The following is an 18,459-nucleotide window of genomic DNA, read 5'->3' as shown; positions in this document are numbered from 1 at the left end:
ATGAAGCAGAACCCTCCCTCCACCAATTAAAAAAAAAAAAAAACAACCTAGTAAAAAGAAAAAAAAATGAAACATCCAAAGCAGCTTAAACCAATTACCAGTTTTATTTATTTATTTATTTTTTTATGTAATAGGAACTCTGGAAATAACAAATCCAGGATTGCTAGAGACACTCAAAGAAGCCACAGAGAAGGCCAGACTCATTTGTGAATTTGCTACAGGATCCTCCCTAATCTGCATTGTATCCTTATGGTCACAAAATGTACCTCTTGACACTAGATACTGGATATCCTTGCAAGGTGGGAAGAAGGGAGAAAAGAAAACAAAACAAACATGAGGAGAATTCAGGTAGGAAAGGCCTCTTTTTCAAGAGTATTTTTAGAGTCCATACAGTAACATCTGCTTAATTGTTAGTGGCCAGGTTGTGGAACATGGACAGTACTAGATGTGAGAAAATGTTTTAAGAGATTTTTAAAACAGTACACCTTACTAATCTGACAAAAATTGGGTTTTCTTGATATAGAAGCTGAGATACTGGGGAAGCAACTACAAGTATATGCCACATTGGTTGGAACATCCCAAAGGACACACATGATAAATACATCATACTCTGATCACAATGCATTCAATTTGGAAAACTATAACAAAAAGGCATTTTTCTAAAATACCCACATTACACAGTACTTAAGATTTTATAGAGTCTACTGGTCAAGTAAGTCATCCAGAAGAAAATTAACACATTATTAAGAATGAAATTATAAAATTACTACATACAAATCTTTTGTGATACGGTATAAGGGAAATTTAGAGCATAATCTTTAAAAAAACAAACATTAAAAATTTATGAGCTACAGTCTGTATTCATGATGAAAGACAAATGCAATCTCCTGTTCACTAGAAAAATTCAATTGGGGTATGAATGAATTCTCATAAGCTCAAGTGGGAAGCTGTGGCTGAAATCATCTCCACAAAGGGATTGTATTTTTGAAATTTTAAATATTCTACTGTAAATACTCAAATTTCATAAAAATTGAGGGGCTCAGCCTCAAGGTTTCTCAGCCTCAGCAATATCGACATTTGGGACACATAAGTCTGGGAGGCTCCTTCCTCTGCACCGCAGGACGTTTAGCAGCATCCTTGATGTCTTCCAACCTCATCAGTAACACTTTCCCCAATTTTAAAACCCAAAATTGTCTCCAGAAACTGCAAAATGCCTCCCGGGGAGCAAAACTAGCCCCTGTTGAGAACCACTGCTGTGCCATGGGTGCTGGCACTTCTGTAACGGGCTACACAGCAAGTATTTTAGACTCTGTGGGCCACATATAATCTTTGTCTCATATTTTTCCTTACAAATGTAACCTATTCTTGAGAACTGTACATACATAGACAGCTGGCTGTAGCTTGCTGACCCGTTACTGACTTTCCCATGTTTATTATTTTATAGATGTTTCTCTTTTGTGTTACTTCTCTCATGAGGAATACAATGAGATCAGGAATTGTTTGCCAATTTGATGACTTTACAGATTCTCCCTCGTGTGCTTACTCATGTGTCAGAAGGTGCCAGGTGGTACTGTAGTCATTTTAACTTTAAACACCTGGCTAGAGTTTCGCTCCTTGTCATGTTTGTTAAGCATTCGATGTACACTGATGGCTTCTCCACACCACAGATACACCCTTTCTCCCTCAGCAGGAATTCTCACAGATCTCCAAAGTGATGAGAAAAAAACTCAGGTCTTTCCAGTCATTACACAAACTATTTCTGCGAGGTTTCATGTATTCCTTTATCCAGTAAGATGAGTTCAGTAAGGCTTTCCTGCCTTCCTTACACTCGCAAGATTTCCTTCCAGTCTAAACTCCCATGTTTCTTAAAGGTGTGTCATTGGAGCCTTTTCCACACTGACGACACCAAGAGCTTCTCTCCCCGGTGGGTTTTCACATGACTCCGAAGAGATGAATGATCACTGAAGGCTTTCCCACAGGCCAGGCACTCGTAAGGCTTCTCCCCAGTGTGTATTCTCCTGTGCACATTAAGGTTTGAGCCTATGCTGAAGGCCTTCCCACAGTGATCACACTCGTACGGCTTTTCTCCCGTGTGGCTCCTCATGTGTGTTTTAAGAGTTGACTGGTTTCTGAAGGCTTTCCCACACTGCCTGCATTCGACACGCTTCTTTACTAGATGAATGCTCATGTGCCTCCTGCGGGATAAGTAATCACCAAAGACTTTCCCACAGGCAGCACACTCGTAGCGTCTCTCCTGGGTGTGTATCTTCCTGTGTGCGGTCAGGTTTGAGCTCGCACTGAAGGCTTTCCCACATAGGTCGCACCCATATGGCTTCTCTCCAGTGTGAGAATTCATGTGTGTCTTAAGGATGGACTGGTTTCTGAATGTTTTCCCACACTGCCTACATTCAATGGGTTTCTTTACAATATGAATTCTCATGTGTTTTCTCCGTGATAAAAGATCACCAAAGGATTTCCCACATTCTTTACACTCATATGTTTTCTCAACCATGTGGTTCTTCTTGTGCAAATTAAAATTAGACTTCCATCGAAAGGCTTTTCCACACAGGGAGCATTCATAGGGTTTCTCCCCAGTGTGATTCCTGACATGCTCTTTGAGATGTGAAGGGTGCTGGAAAGCTTTCCCACAGTCTTGACATTCATAGGGTCTCTCTCCAGTGTGGGTTCTTTTGTGAGCAATGAGGTGGCAGCTTCTGCCATACGCCTTCCCACACTCATCACACTTGTAAGGTCTCTCCCCAGTGTGAACTCGCATGTGTATCTTCAGGGAGGAGAGGGTTCGGAATGCATTTCCACACTGACTACAGTCAAAGGGCTTCTCTGTGAGGTGAGTTCTTGCATGACTCCTAAGTGCTGAGGGGTCATTGAAAGCTTTCCCACAGGCATTGCACTCATAGGGTTTCTCCCCAGTGTGAATTCTCCTGTGCCGTGTGAGGGAAGCACTTGTGGTGAAGGCTTTTTGGCACTGATGACATTCATGCATTTTTCTCCCATTGTAAATGCTCACATGTTGAGTTAGGTGGGGTCTATTCTTGAAAACTACCCCACAGTTCCGGCGGTGATAGGGCCTCTTGCCAGTGTGCCTTCCCATTTGCTGAGTAAGATGAGCACCCATGCTGAAGACTTCAAACAGGGCATATTCAGTGGATTTCTCTCCAAGATGAGTTCCTTCCTGTTAATTGAAAGATAAGTGCTAAACAAGGCATATCCACTATTCATTACATTCCTAAAACTTATCCCCACATAAACTGACATAAATCAAAGCACGTCATTATGTCTAGAGATGTCAAAACCCACAGTGCAAAGTACTGCTCCTGACCCACCTGGACTCTATCAACCAGAACAGGTGAATGCTGTGTACACCGTATGGTTCCATGTGTGCCACTGTTACAAAGCTCTCTACATACACATTGTGTATGCAGATTTAAACAGTTATGTTTAAATCTGAACTGAGCCCCAGCACTCAATGAGAACCAGTTACAGAAGCATTTACTCATCAGAACTCTAACTGGAAAAATCTGGGGTTAGTAACTGGTAATATTCAGTGTCTCTGACACTGTTTCCTCTTGGGGAATGCCACTGGCCTACTTCTTAAGCTCCTTTTCTACCTTACATTGCCCCAGTCGTATCCTGATACGGAAGATTCAGCATCACGCCAAGGGAATCTTACCATTGTCAAACCACTAGATGTTTCCTTCCCAAAAAAGATATCTTGCATGAGAATGGACCATCTGCTTTTAGATGGAATCTCCCAACCTGAAACATATTGGAAAAAGACAAAGCTTCTGGTAAGGAAAAAAATGGTGGCATGCTGGTGACAAAAATGGGTGAATTTTTTGGTAACAATCCTAAAGAAGGAAAAGTGATGTGAACAGAAAGAATGCACACAAGTGAAAAGACTGAAAAATCTGGCTGTGGGAGATACCTGGCAATGACAGTGGTAGACACTTAAGTCAGCACACCAAACATTTCTTCAAAGACTGATACTAATAACAACAGAAAGAATTATGATCAGGAATGTTGACTGAAAGGACAGAAGAAAATGTCTGTATGGACATGTCAAATTCCAAGGTGAGAGGACAGTGAAACCAAATCACCTATGAGAGAATGGAGGGGCAGCAAAAGACAATGAGTATTTTCAAATTCCCTGGGTGACCTTTGCTACTGGCCCTCCCTCCACCCCAGTCACTGGATACAGTCAACACTCAGAAGCACTTGTGTTTGCCTGGTGCTTACCGGGACATGTGCCTTGGAGAAGACCCCTCTCTTCTGTTCTCAGCTCCTCCTCTTGCTCCAAGTGGGAGATGAGGCTGGGTTTCCCCACCTGACACCCTAATCACAGGGAAAGACACATGTTGAGGGAGGATTGTGCAGAGGACATGGGTTCTGAAGTCAAGAGTTCTGAAGATAGACAAGACTGACTTAGGAGCAGCAAAATGATGGTGACAGATTTCTACGGAACACAGTGAAAGGCTTTTGTAAAAAACAAAAACACAAATACCCACATATTTTGCCCTTCAAAAGAGTTGTTAACTCAGAAATTAAGGATTTCTTAGTCCCAAAACCTATGCCCATGTGTACTAGAAACCTGTATAATTTTGTTAACCAGTGTCACCCCAATAAATTCAATTAAAAAAGAAAAAAGAAGGAAACCTATGCCCAACCTCAGACACACTCGATAATCTCCATAGCCAATGCAACAGACTTCTCTCAATATCCGTGGGGAGATACCAGGAGGACCAGGTCACAACTGTGTTCCAAATCCCCACCTAGCTGCTACGTCACAGCAAGTACTTAAAAAGACTTTATTCATAAATGAAGAAATGATGCCAGTCTTACCGACTGAGGCAAGGTTGCTGTAGTTCTCCAGCATCACATCTTTGTATAGTTTTCTCTGAGAAGAATCCAGCAAGGGCCACTCCTTCTCAGTAAAGTCCACTGCAACATCCTGGAAAGTCACTGAGTCCTGAAACACACATATATTTGGGGTCAGTGAGAAACCGACCTGTGTTTACCAGCCAGCAGTTGTCTTCTCTTCCCAGTGAGGTAATCTCACCCTGTCTCACAATTTTAGATGCAACTCTGACATGAGAGCAAAATCTCTCTTCACTTTTAGCCTCGCCCAAGCCCTTTCAATCATATCATAAGAGAAACATTTGGTACATAAGTCATTTTCCCTAACAACCCTGATACCAGGATGGCCTCACAACATTCTTTGGCTCTTTCTCTTGATCCCTGATTGACCTCAATTAGCCTAAATAAGGGTCTAAAAATTTTTATTACATGATATTGGGGGTGTTCTAGGAAGTCCCTCTCCCACCCTCAAGGCCCCTGAGATTTTGGTGTACCTGGGAACCAACATTAGTTGGCATATGAAGCTCCAGGCCATTATAAGCCAGCAGGTCCACATCTTGGTGACAAGAATAGTCTTTCAAAGCAAGAGGAATTTCTGACTCCTGGATATGGGCAAGGTCCTGGGTGGATACAGCTATAGAAGACAGGATCCATGAGAATGAAAGCTTGTCTGACACTCACAAACCATAAAACTGTACATGTGCATACATGTCCCCAATGAACACAAACACACACATTTGGTAACAATCCACAGCAGTCCTGCTCTGCTCAAGGACAAGAAAAAGAAAGGTGGACCAACATACCATAAAAAAGTGATACACGGTCTGAATTTATAAGTGAAGAAATTAAAGCTCTAAGAGGTAGAGCTTTTATTTTGTTCCGATTTATCAAAATAACAAATGAGATAGTGTAGAGTTACAATTGTATCCTTCCTTTCCCACCACTACACACACTCCCTCCCTCACCCAAACTCACAAAGACCCTGAATCAGGCCCCTGGGAGGCCTCCCAGACATTCGCTCCCACTGCTTTCCAGTTCATCCATCCTCCCATGGCACCCCTCCCTCTGTCCTTGTGAAGTGGCAGCAGTCAGTTAAACTTGATTTCTGAGGGCACTCTCTACCCCAAGAACTTACCACATGCGGGAGAGAGATCAACAGCTGCCATCCTGTGAGAATGACAATGAATTTGCCTAAACAACAGGGCACTGGCATCAACAAGCTACTCTCTTGCTGGTATGGGACTCTTGGAGCAGGCCTCTGGGGTAAATGAGAAATAGATTACTAGAAGTCAAGGCTCTTTATCTCCTGATCACAGGACAATTCTGATTTTTGCTTTCCAGCCGCAAAAATCAGAATTTTCCTCTTTTAAGCTGCAAGTCCTGTTTGATCCCGACTCTACCTTACTTAGGCAAAACCTCCAGGCAATGTGGTTGAGAACCTTGACCTGCTTCAAATAAGATTCAGATTCATTCCAAGTAATTTGTCATCAAGTACAACTCTGTTAAACTCTCTCACTCATTATACACTTGGGCCATAGACATCTGTTCTTCAACTTCAATGTTTGCTATGGTTTTGGGTGCTTCCGGTATCCACGAATACAGGCCATCTAGCACCACACGTTTCAATCTCCAATGCTGTTTGGCCTCATAGTCCACACCAACATACACAACTGTGGGCCAACACACAGGCCTTGTCATCTCTAGTTATCAACTTTACCTAGCAGACAATGATTTAGAAATCTGTTCTGTGGACAAACTTCCACACAACATTCTTCTTGCATGAACTCTTTCACTTTAGAGAGGATGCCAGGCAACTCATGCTTCTACCATTTTGCCCCCCCAACGGCAAATTCCTCTTCTCACTGCCACACCTCTCAAGCTGAGATTCATCACAATTCATCATTTCTACAATTTATTTGTCCAAATTCCTTTAACCCTCCGCCTAATATAACCCCAAATCAGCAAAGACCATCCCCCACACAACCAGTAACCTTTGAAACTCAGAGGTGTTACCCTGAGAGGAGTATCTACACTAAAGAAACACATACTAGGCAACTCAATCTTCCAATCTCCCAGTAGCCAGGTAAAAATCTCAACATTTTTTTCCTGAATAAAAAACTGTCTTACCATTACCCTTACTTTTGGCAAATAATCTTATTCCTTTCAAAGGAATCACAACCAGAAAAAAAAATTCCACATATGATAGCATAAAATATCTAGGAATAAATCAAAACCTGTGTAAGACCTTGACAATAAAAACTTAAGCACTGCTGAAAGAACTTAAAGACCTAAATAACTGGGAAGGAATATAATTTTCGTGGACTCTAAGAGTCATTATTAAAGTGTTCGTGTTGCCCAACTTCATCTGCAGATACAATATAGTCCGTAGCAAAATCCCAGCAGGGCTTTTTTCAAAAATTGATAAATCAAATCTAAAATGTGTATCAAAATGCAAAAGATCTAAAAGAGCCAGACAATGTTAAGTAAGAAAAACATACCTGGATGATTCATACTACAAACTTCACCACAGTAATGAAGTTACTGGAATAAGCATAAATGGATAGATCGATGGGACAGAATAGAGTAAGAAATAGACCTATAAATGCAGAGTTACATAATGTTCAATAAGGAAACAAAGCAATTCAATAGGGAAAGCAGTCTTTTTTACAAATTTATTTTAAAATTATAGCTGATATTATTATATTAGTTTCAGGGGTACAATATTGTGATCAGACACATATAACTTATGATCTGCATGATAAGTCTAGTACCCATCTGGCACCATACATAGTTATCACAGTACTGTTCACTTAAAAAGGGACAGCAGCCATTTTAATAAACAATGCTAGAAGACTCAATAGGAAAAAAGAAGCTTTGACTTCTCTTATCACCACACACACACACAAAAAATCTGAATTTAAAAATTTGTTTGAGATTAATCGAACACCAGAAAATAAAGTCCAGTGACTATTTTAATGACTGTGAATTACACAACAATATTTTAAACTAGACACAAACAAAACCAGACCAAAAAAATCAGTAAGTTAAACTTTACAAAAATGAAAAAATTTTAATCATCAAATAACATCATTAAGAAAATGAACAGATTGGCATAAAAACAGACACACTGATGAAACAGAATTCAGGGCTCCAAAATAAATTCACACATACAAAGTCAATTAATTTATGACAAAGTAGCCAAGATTAAACAACAGGGAAAGGATGGTCTCTTCAATAAATGGTGCTGGGAAAACTAGGCAGCCACATGGAAAAGAATAAAACCACAAACCACTAGATACAAAAATTAACTCAAAATGAACTAAACACTTGAAAGTAAAAACTGAAACCATAAAAGTCCCAGTAAAAAACAGGCAGTAGGATCCTTAACAAAGGTCTTGGCAAAGACATTTTTAGATTTGACACCAAAAGCAAACAAAAGCAAAAATAAACAAGTGGGACTATATCAAACTAAAATGCTCTGTTCAGCAAAGTAGATAATCAGCAAAATGAAAAGGCAACCTACTAAATGGGAGAAAATATTTGCAAATCATCTGACAAGAGGTTAATAACCAAATAATATATATGTTAAAAAAAAACCCACAACCCTCATACAACTCAATAGTAAAAAAAAATCCAATTAAAAAATGGGCAAAGGCCCCAGACATTTTTCCAAAGACATACAAATCACCAGCAGTCACACGAAAAGATGCTTAACATCACTAATCATCGGAGAAATGCTAGTCAAAATCATGAGATACCACCTTACACCTATCAGAATGGCTATTAGCAAAAAGACAGGAGATAACAAGTGCTGACCAAGTCTGCACACTAGCGTGGGTTGTGGGTGTGGTCCCTGGTCCCAGGGAAGGCAACCAATGGGTGTTTCTTTCTCACATAGATGTTTCTTTCCCTATCTTTCTCCCTCCCTTCCCTTCTCTCTAAAGTAAAATCAAATAACTAAAATTTAAAAAAATAAAATCCTACAAAAAAACCTCCAGATCTAAATGCTTTTCCTGATACAGCTCCCTTTCTGGAACTAGTTACTCTATTCTTAGGCAAAATATTCCAGTGTTTAGAAAAAAAGAGGGAACAGCACCAACTCATTGTGTAAGGCTGGCATAAATCTGAAAAGAAAAAGAAAATTAAAAGCCAATTTCACTCAAACATAGATCCAAATCACCAAAGAAAAATTAGCAAACGGAGGCCAAAAATAGTACAATAGTAAGTGTCCTTTCTAAGTAAGTTATTTTCCAATGCATATTTAATGTAATATTAGAAAACTTCATTGGTATGATTCATCACACTATCAGACAAGTTAAGAAAAGCATATTATTCACTCACTGATTCTATGAACAAACAGTACTAGTACCTTTCACAGGCCAAGAGTCCAGGCATCCTTTAAGGTGCTGGAAATATATTAACAAGGATTTGAAAGTAGATAGTAGAAAAAAAATAACTTGTAAAAAGCTACAGCTGTTCATGAGAAAAGAGAAAAGCTCTTAAACTAGGAAAAGAGGGGTGTTTTTTTCTCTAATCAATACTATCTTTAAAAGCCTCCAGCAAGCACTAAAGGTCATTCCCTTAATGTAAAAAACAGGACTGTCTCCTACCCAAATTCCATTCAGTGCTAACAGAAGTCCCCAGCTAATCCAGTAAAAAAAAATTCTTTAAGTGCACTAAACAAATAATATTTATAAATATTTACTTATTCATTCTATACAGATAAAATTGTCTATGAAAACCATCTAGGACACTTAATAAAAATTAAGAGAATTACATTATTTTAGCAAACTTTGTGAAATTCAAATTCAATATACAAAGCTGTTGGGCAAAAAACCCCATAATTTCAAAGCATGCACAAGCACACAAAGTTCCCTGGCAAAAACTAACAAAAAAGCCCAAAAACCCTTAAATTCTTTTCATTGGTATTCATAAAATTTATTAAAAGACATTACAGAAGATGTAACTAGATAAACTTTGATTAATTATAAGATTCAATGGCATAATAATGTCAATATATTCTCAAAATTAATATTCAACACAACCTGAAAATAAAACCTCAGTAGGTGGAACTTTGTAAACTAATTCTAAAATTTAAGCCATGAGTCTCCAAGAATGAATAGGTGGGTGTATGAACTTCACCCACAAGATATTTAGAAATCTCTAAACTAGGATGAGTAGTTGCACCAATATGGAAAATCGGATGTGTCAGAAAATACTTAAAGAGTGTGAGTCCATTCACAAATAATTACTAAAATAAGGAAATACATTTTTGAGAAAACATATAAACAGCAAAATCCATATAGAAAATCTTAGGAGAAGAGGAGGATGCAATGTAGGTGCACAAAGGTTTCTGAGGTTTCATAATCTTTCTTGGCCTGATTTGTGGATTTGCTTTATGTTGTCCTTTGAATTGTGTTTTTGTGTTTTCATACTTTTTTTCACATATATCCTATAGGAGAAGGATAAATAAAAAGAACCAAGTAAGATGGTAAAAATCTATGCAAAACGTTAGTAATCACAATAACTATTAATGGACCAACTCTCAAGTTAAATAGCAATGTTGAAGTGAATTTCTGCATCTAGTTACAGGCTATTTACAGTAGTACATAAGAGTCAAACTTAATAACATAATAACATAAAAATATACAAGCGCACCAAAAAATTAAATATAAAAAGCATTCGAGACAAACGCTGCCAGAAAGAAAACCAGTGTGCCTAGTTTTCTAATATTAAACAAAACTAACCGCAAAAGGGAACTGACCACAAGAGCAAAAGAAAGGTAATTTATCCTCGCGCTCTCCAATTCCTGAGCCACTATAATGCCCTGAGCTCATTCCGCCGGGCTTTTCCTTCTCCACCCCAAGGTGTCAGTTTTTTGTTTTGTTTTTAACCAGATCATTAGCGGTACCTGCCCCGGCCGCTAAATATGGTCCTAAATGTCAGTCCTCGCGTCACCAGCGTTTTATAACGCTAATCATAGGACCTAAAACACACTCCTCGCCGGACTGCCTGGCTTCCCAGTCCCAGGTCCCGGCTCCCCTCACTCCTCCGTGACTAGTGGGCCTCCCGTGCCCTCAGGAAGACCAGTCGTAAAGGGTTAAATGAGGAAAGGGGGCATACCCAACTGAGCAGGGGTAGCGGAAGTCTTGGAAGTCCCCGCCAAAGGGTCGAGAAGTTCAAACCGAAGGTCCGATCGGCTACGGGGACTCGAAGTGTCACCAACAGCTGGGAGAAAACCATAGAGTTCTCTAAGGCCCCAGTAAGGAGCAGCGATCGCCTCCGGAGAATAATGGCTTCCGCTCCGCTTCCGCCTTCTAAATCTCGCGGGACTTCATTGGCCGCTATAAACCGGAAGCACTGAGCAGAAAGGATTCTGGAAAATGGAGTCCTCGAGCTTAGGAGGGCATGGCAGGGGTGCCCAGGTGTATTCTGATGGTTAATCACATGCCCTCAACTTAAATGTTTGAAAGTCTCCGGACTCAGTTCTTAGGCTTCTTATAATCATTCTCTGTCGTTGCAGCGATTCTCAGTTAAGAACTGTTTCTGCATTCAAGACCCAAAATGTCCACTCACAGCCCCACACCTCTATCCTGAATTCCAGACCAAATGAGACATTCACCACTTGGATATTTTACAGACACTTTAACACATAACAGTTCAATCCCCGGACTCCACCTTCTCAAACCCAAATAATCGGAATCCTACCTTTCCACCTGTAAACCTTGGCAACACCCTGGACCTTTTTGTTTATCCCATTGATCCATCACGGATTATTTAGTTCTACTTGACGGGCAACCCAGAACCTGATCACTTTGCCAGAATTGTTTTTCATACCTCTGCATCAACTCAAGAGTGGCCATGGTGAGACTTGGAAAAGTCTCCATTAGCATTTCGTGGTTCTCTTTTATAACACCCAAGTCAGACATTTAAGAGGCAAATCTTCCAGATGAGGGCGTTTATCTGGGTCGGGTGAGAACTCAGGAAGCACCAAGATTAGTCGTCCTCTTAGCTAAAGTTCTAATCCTAACTCCACCAAGGCAGCCACCTCAAGTAAATTGTCCACGGCCTGTTTCACCTGTATAAAAGAGCCATCCTAAAATTGTTGCAAGACTGAAATGCATAACACAAGTATCTTAGATTATTGCTTTTCAGAAACAAGGGGTTGGCAGAGTCCTGGCTGGGTAGCTCAGTTGGTTAGAGCATCATCTGATACACCAAGGTTGTGGGTTGGACGTCTGGCTGGTCAGGGCATGCTCCAGAAACAACCAATGAACACATAAATAAATGGAACAAGTGGATGTTTCCATCTCTCTCTCTCTCCACCAAAATCAATAAATAAAAAATAATTTTTAATGTTTTTAAACACAACAAGCCCACCTAGAGAAGTGAGTAAAGATGTGAGGAAAAGTGGAAAGACTTGGGACAGGAGGTGGCTCAGGGAAAGGCAGGGAAAACTCCAGAAGAAGTGAGGGATTGGATCTTCAAGATTTAGAGCCAGGACAGAGGACAAAGAAAGGAAAATGATTCTCTGGGATTCAGACAGGATTGGAGAAATTGGGTAGTTAAAATCAGTAGACGATATGGGGTCAGCATCAGAGCTTGTCTTCTCTGCAAGCTCTGTATTTACTATATACAATGGCCATCAAAAAGAAATCCCAGTGAACTCACAAGGAGGATTAATTGATGGAATGAAAAAGGAGAAAAATACCTACTTAACCATTGAATTCAGAGTAGGATAATTCTGCAATACTCCCCAAACAGTAAAAAATATTACTCAGGTAAACAATACCCTAGAAGGGGATATTGGAAAAACCTCATGCACATCCTTTTAAAAGTAAATACATAATTATTATAGAAAGATAAAATATTGGTCAGTTACATACTGGTAAATATCCTGGAGAATATATTCATCAATGCTACATATGATAAGGGGTTAATATCCAAAACTTATAAGGAACTCATACAACTTAACACCAAAAGAGCAAAAAAATCCCATTAAAAATGGGCAGAGGACCTGAATACACATTTCTCCAAAGAGGACATAGAGATGGCCAATAGATATAGAAAGATGCTCAACTCCACTAGTCATCAGAGAAATATAGATTAAAATCACAATGAGATCTCACTGCACACCTGTCAGAATAGCTATCATCAACAAATCCACAAGGATGTGGAGAAAGGGGATTCTTTGTGTGCTGTTGGTGAGATTACAAATTGATGCAGCCACTGTGAAAAACAATATAAATGTTTCTCAATAAATTAAAAATAAAACTACCTTAATGACTCAGTAATTCCAATTCTGAGTATTTATCCACAGAAATTCAAGACACTAATTCAAAAAGATATATACACCCCAGTGTTCACTGCAACATTATTTACAAAAGCCCAGAATGGGAGCAACCTAAGTGCCCATTAATAGATGATTGGTATTTACTATATACAACAGCCATCAAAAAGAATAAAACCTTACCATTTGTGCCAACATGATTAGACCTAGAGTGTACTATGCTAAGCGAAATGTCAGACAGAGAGAGACAAATACTATACAACTTTACTTACAGGTGGAATCTAAAGAACAAAGTGAGTAAACAGACAAAACAGAAATAGACTCATGGATATAGACCAAACTGATGGTTGCCAAAGGGGAGTGGGTAGGGAAGCTGGGTGAAAACGGTGAAGGATTAAGAAGTTCAAATTGGTAGTTTCAGAACAGCCACGGGGATCTAAAGTATAGAATAGGGAATATAGTCAATGATATTGTAATAACTGTGTATGATGCCAGGTGGGTACTGGAATTATTGGGGGGATCGTTTAGTAAATTAGGTAAATGCCTAACCGCTGTTCATCTGATACTAACATAAAATAATATTGACTTCAACTTATGTAAAAATAAAATGTATTTGTTTAATTTTAACAAACATACAGAAAGTCAACAAATACAAATTTAAAGTGAACACACCTATGCTCTAATCATGAAAAGGACGCATGCCTATGAAAGGGTAATATAAGGGGAGCCATTTTAAAATGGAGCCACCAGGGTGTTGGCTGCCACCCCCATCCCTCCATGTCATCAGGAAGTTATCATTTATTGTTTCATGGTGAGAATATTTGAGATCTACTCTCCTAGCAACATTCAAATATAAGATACAGTATTACTGGCTATAATCACAATGCTTTATATATTACATCCTCAAAGTTGTTAATTTGATAACTTTAAGTTTGTGCTTTTGTTTTCAATTGAGTTCACTCTTCCATTTCATTTTTGTGTGTGTATCTATTATTGTTGTTGTTGTTTGTCAAAGACAAACATAAATCAAGCAAGTAAGGAGATTGACTTTATTCAGGTTATTGCAGCAGGGAAAACAATCCAGATCTGGAGATCAGAATGTCTCTGCTGGATGGTTTTGCTTCAGACTTTTATAGGGAGAAATAGGCAAGTGATAGGTGGGGGGTTGTACATTTGGAATTGCCACTGTAACTAGGGAGGTCTGTTAGCTGAACAAGAAATATTTATCTCTGTGTGTTGCTGGTTTTTCAGGGAAGGGGACAAACAGTTCGCCTATTCATTTATAAGACAAAGGAATAGGAATTTGGAGGGGGTGTGTCTGGCCTTGTTTTGGGTAAACAAGCTGTTCATCAGTGAGTCTTACCCATGTCAAATGGGGCAGGGAGGTTCTTTGTAGTAGTCAGTCATTTCTGGACATGGTTTTTCAGCAGCATGGGGGAAGTTCAATATGGTTACTCTGCTTTATTTGAACCACAGACATAAATGCTCACACATCTTCAGTTAAAGATGGGTAAGGCAAATTAAAACATTTTATTTTAGCCCTGGCAGGGTAGCTCAGTCAGTTGGAGCATCAGGGTTGCTGCTTAGATCCCCAGTCACGGTACTGCAAGAATCAACCAATGAGGGGGCAGGGTGGGGCGGAAAGAAAAAAAAAAGAGTCAACCAATGAGTGCATAGTAAGTGGAACAACAATTCCAAGTCTGTCTCTCTCAAATCAATTAATTAAAAACTTTTTATTTTATTTTATTTTTTGAGCAGTGGTTCTCACTGGGGAACATTTGGCAATGCTGGAGATAATTTGGTGGGGGTCACAATTGGGTTTTGGTGGGGTACTTCTGGCATCTAATGGTGGAATCCAGAGATGCAGCTAAACATCACATGCACAGGACAGCTGACCACCATCAAAAGTTAACCAGCTCCAAAGCAGGGGCAAGGCAGGGGACCCTAAATTCTCTGCCCATCGCCCCTTTGTGAAAGAACCAGGGTTTTGGAAGCTAGGCAAAAATGTCTAAAAACTGAAATTCCTTCTATTGTGCATAAAAGAAGAAGGCTCAAAGGATTTTTACATGCACTTTTATTTTCCCCTTGGAGTTATTGATCATTACTCTTATGCTTGTTACTTATTATTTGAAACATGGCAGCTCACCTTGCAGGATTTTTACACAAAGTTTGTCAAATTTTAGTTGTAAAAATTTAGGGAAGGAAGAGCCTCAAATGTTAGTTGAGAACCATGGAAGGGCAGGAACCAAACTTTTTTCATAATGGGCCATAGAGTAAACGTTTTAGGCTATGTGGAACTAAAGAGAAACTCTGTCTCCCCACTGTCTCCTTTAGTTTCAGACTATGCTTAATACTTCACTGCTGACACTCTGGCCACAAATTTCCCCCACACTGAATGATTATCAGATTCTCTGGATAGCAGTTGGGTGTCCAAGTTAACTTAGCCTGACACTACTTGCCCAGAGACAGCATCGGATCTGACAGGTTCTGGGCTTAGTCCCACAAGACTGCACTTCCTCCACTCTCTGCTGCAACTTCAAATGCCAATGGCAAGTCCAGGTCGTCACCTGTGCTTCTGACAGCTATAAATTGGAGGCTACCATGACCCCCTCCTTGGTTTAATAAATTTTCTAGAGCAGCTCACCAAACTCAGGAAAACAGGTTGTTTACAAAAGATATTAAGGGGAGGGTCCATAAGGGTCCTGAGCACAGGAGCTTATGTCCTGTTGTGTTTGGGGTGCATCACCCTTCAGACACACACATGTGTTCTTGTTGAAATAAATCACTGCGTGGAGACTTAGAGAGGGCAGGGCTCCAGAGAGGTGAGCCAGGCCCTCAGCTGGCTTTACCCTTGAGGTTGTCTAGAAGAGGCAGCTGAGTGACTAATATGAGCTTTAGGTATCTACAGGCTCAAGAGTGAAGGTGGCAAAGCAGGGGCTCCTTGCTGTGGGCTGGCATCCCAGAGGGATGTCTGTTAGGAACAGGAAAACTAACTGGGGGCAACCCCATGACCATACAGACTGCAGCTGGTTTCCGGTCGCTGGAGGGCCCAGAAGAAGCTCATGCACCTGCAGCACATTACTACCAGACAAGGCACATTCTAATGCAGAAGCACAGCCAGAGGTAACAAAGACGACTTCATAAACATGAAAGATTCAAGGCACCAGGAGACAAAACAATCCTGAATATCTGTACTTAATGGTCCAGATGGAACTACAAGCAGAAATAGGCAAATTCAGTACCACTCTGGGTGATTCTAATATTATTCACTCCATGACTGATACAACAAGGAGACCAAAAAAAAAATCAGTCAAAATAAATAAGATTTAAACATGATTCAATAACTTGACCTATTGAACATATGTAGAAAATGCACTCAATTTACAGAATTACACATTCATCAAAATACCCATTTTTCTTTCAGCAAACACTATATATTAATTAAGTTTGACCACAAGGGCTACAAAAGGCAAGTTTCAATAAATTTCAAAAAATTAAACTTATACAAGATATACACAATGCAATACAATAGCAATTAGAAATCAATAGCAAAAGCATAAAGAAATCCTCCATATATCTGGACATTAAAAATGTACTTCTGTGCCCTGGCCGGTGTGGTTCAGTTGGTTGGGTGTTGTCCCACAAAGCAAAATGTGGCTGTTTCAAGTTTGATTCGTGTGATCAGGGCAAATGCCTGGGTTGTAAGTGTGGTCCCCAGTTGGGGTGCATACAGAAGGCAACCAATTGATATTTCTAATAAAAATCCCAGTTGACTTTATTCAAATATATTTCTCTGTATAGATTTCAGCAGAAAAGAGGACAAAAATAAAGAAAAAGATGAAGACGACTCAAAGGGGAGGGTAAGATAAGAATCGACTTAATCAGCATATTAATGTGCAGGCAAATGAGTATCCACTACAAGTTCACTAACACATGGAATGTACACTTGATAGTTATTATTTTCCCCAAGATTTACTGAAATATAATAGACTTTTCAACACCTTATTATTATTTATTAAAATTTACTAGTGCTTAATAGACATATATTAAATTATTTCATATATCCCAACATAAGATATATTCCCAATATCACTGTTAAGTGTGTAATTAATATTATTTGCCCATTTTGCAGATGGTGAGCTGAATTCAGAGTTAAGTTAGTTGATAAATGACAAGTAGTAAAACACAGGACAGCAGGATTTAGTACAAAGCTGTTTGACTAGAAAGCCCATGATTAACTAATTTTCTAGGAGGATTGAGTTATGAAGAGTTCTGATTTCTGGCATATGCAATATTTCATTCCCTTTGACTCATTCTGGAAGTTCACACCCAAGGCAAATGGCAAAGTCATGAAAAGAAACATGTTCTAGAGATAAGTTTCCTCAAAGCTCCTTTCATGTCTCTGTTCCTCAGGCTGTAGATGAAGGGGTTCATCATGGGAGTGACCACTGTGTACACCACTGAGGCCACTGCCCTAGTCCTGGAGGAGAAAGAGGCTGTAGAACTAAGGTAGACTCCCATACTAGTTCCATAGAACAAGAAAACCACCAACAGGTGAGACCCACAGGTGGAAAAAGCTCTGTACTTGCCACCAGCTGATGGGATTCTCAAGATGGAGGAGACAATTCGAGTGTAAGAGAAAATTATCCCCAAGAGGGGACCCCCACCCAAAAGGCTGGTCATTAAATATACCAGGATGTCATTGACAAGGGTATCAGAACAGGCAAGTTTGAGGATCTGAGCAAGTTCACAGAAGAAGTGGGGGATTTTCAAGTCTGTGCAGAAGGACAGATGCAACACCATCAGGCAGTGGAGCAAGGCGATCATAATGCTAATGAACAAGGGGAGGAGAACCAGCAGGCCACAGAAGCGTGGGTTCATGATGACGGTGTAGTACAAAGGGTGGCAGATGGCCACATAGCGGTCATATGCCATCACAGTCAGGAGTAAATTGTCTGTACATATAAAAACCATGAAAAAATATACCTGACTGAGGCAGCCAGCGTAGGTGATGGCTTTGGTTTCTGTCCGGATATTCACCAGCATATTGGGGACTATAGTGGTACTGAAGCAGATGTCGACAAAGGACAGGTTGGAGAGGAAGAAGTACATGGGGGTGTGGAGGTGGGAGTCAGAGCTGACGGCCAAGATGATGAGCAGGTTCCCAAGCACAGTGATCAGGTACGTGGTCAGGAACAGTCCAAAGAGAAGGGGCTGCAGTTCTGGGTCCTCCGAGAGACCCAGGAGGAGGAATTCTGCTACACCTGTTTGGTTTTCTGATTCCATGTTATTGA

At 40.0% G+C, this 18,459-nt stretch overlaps 2 protein-coding genes across 3 annotated transcripts; both read right to left on the bottom strand.

Annotated features, from left to right (window-relative positions):
- Window positions 1-85: 85 nt before the first annotated feature.
- ZNF317 (zinc finger protein 317) lies at window positions 86-11,172 on the bottom strand. The gene is made up of 7 exons (XM_037154338.2): window positions 10,999-11,172; window positions 6,011-6,133; window positions 5,370-5,509; window positions 4,861-4,987; window positions 4,258-4,353; window positions 3,692-3,777; window positions 86-3,193 (listed from the first exon to the last, which is right to left on the bottom strand). Exons 2-7 carry the CDS (start codon window positions 6,039-6,041, stop codon window positions 1,877-1,879), a joined length of 1,797 nt encoding a protein of 598 aa, XP_037010233.1. The 5' UTR covers window positions 6,042-6,133; window positions 10,999-11,172; the 3' UTR covers window positions 86-1,876.
- A 1,064-nt stretch (window positions 11,173-12,236) lies between these two features.
- On the bottom strand, window positions 12,237-18,457 carry LOC119056015 (olfactory receptor 7G3). 2 transcript variants are annotated; one of them, XM_053658536.1, is made up of 2 exons: window positions 17,540-18,451; window positions 12,237-12,263 (listed from the first exon to the last, which is right to left on the bottom strand). In XM_053658536.1, exons 1-2 carry the CDS (start codon window positions 18,449-18,451, stop codon window positions 12,237-12,239), a joined length of 939 nt encoding a protein of 312 aa, XP_053514511.1. The 2 variants fall into 2 exon arrangements, with proteins under 2 accessions (XP_053514511.1, XP_037010228.1); XM_037154333.2 differs by lacking the exon at window positions 12,237-12,263 and having other exon boundaries at window positions 17,513-18,457.
- Between the last annotated feature and the right edge of the window lie 2 nt (window positions 18,458-18,459).

The sequence above is a fragment of the Artibeus jamaicensis genome, unplaced genomic scaffold (genome assembly GCF_021234435.1).
Source record: "Artibeus jamaicensis isolate MK-2021 breed Jamaican fruit bat unplaced genomic scaffold, CSHL_Jam_final scaffold_537, whole genome shotgun sequence".
NCBI classification, from domain to species: Eukaryota; Metazoa; Chordata; class Mammalia; order Chiroptera; family Phyllostomidae; genus Artibeus; species Artibeus jamaicensis.
Note: the sequence above shows the minus strand (reverse complement) of the source record. Positions and strands in the feature narration are given on the sequence as shown.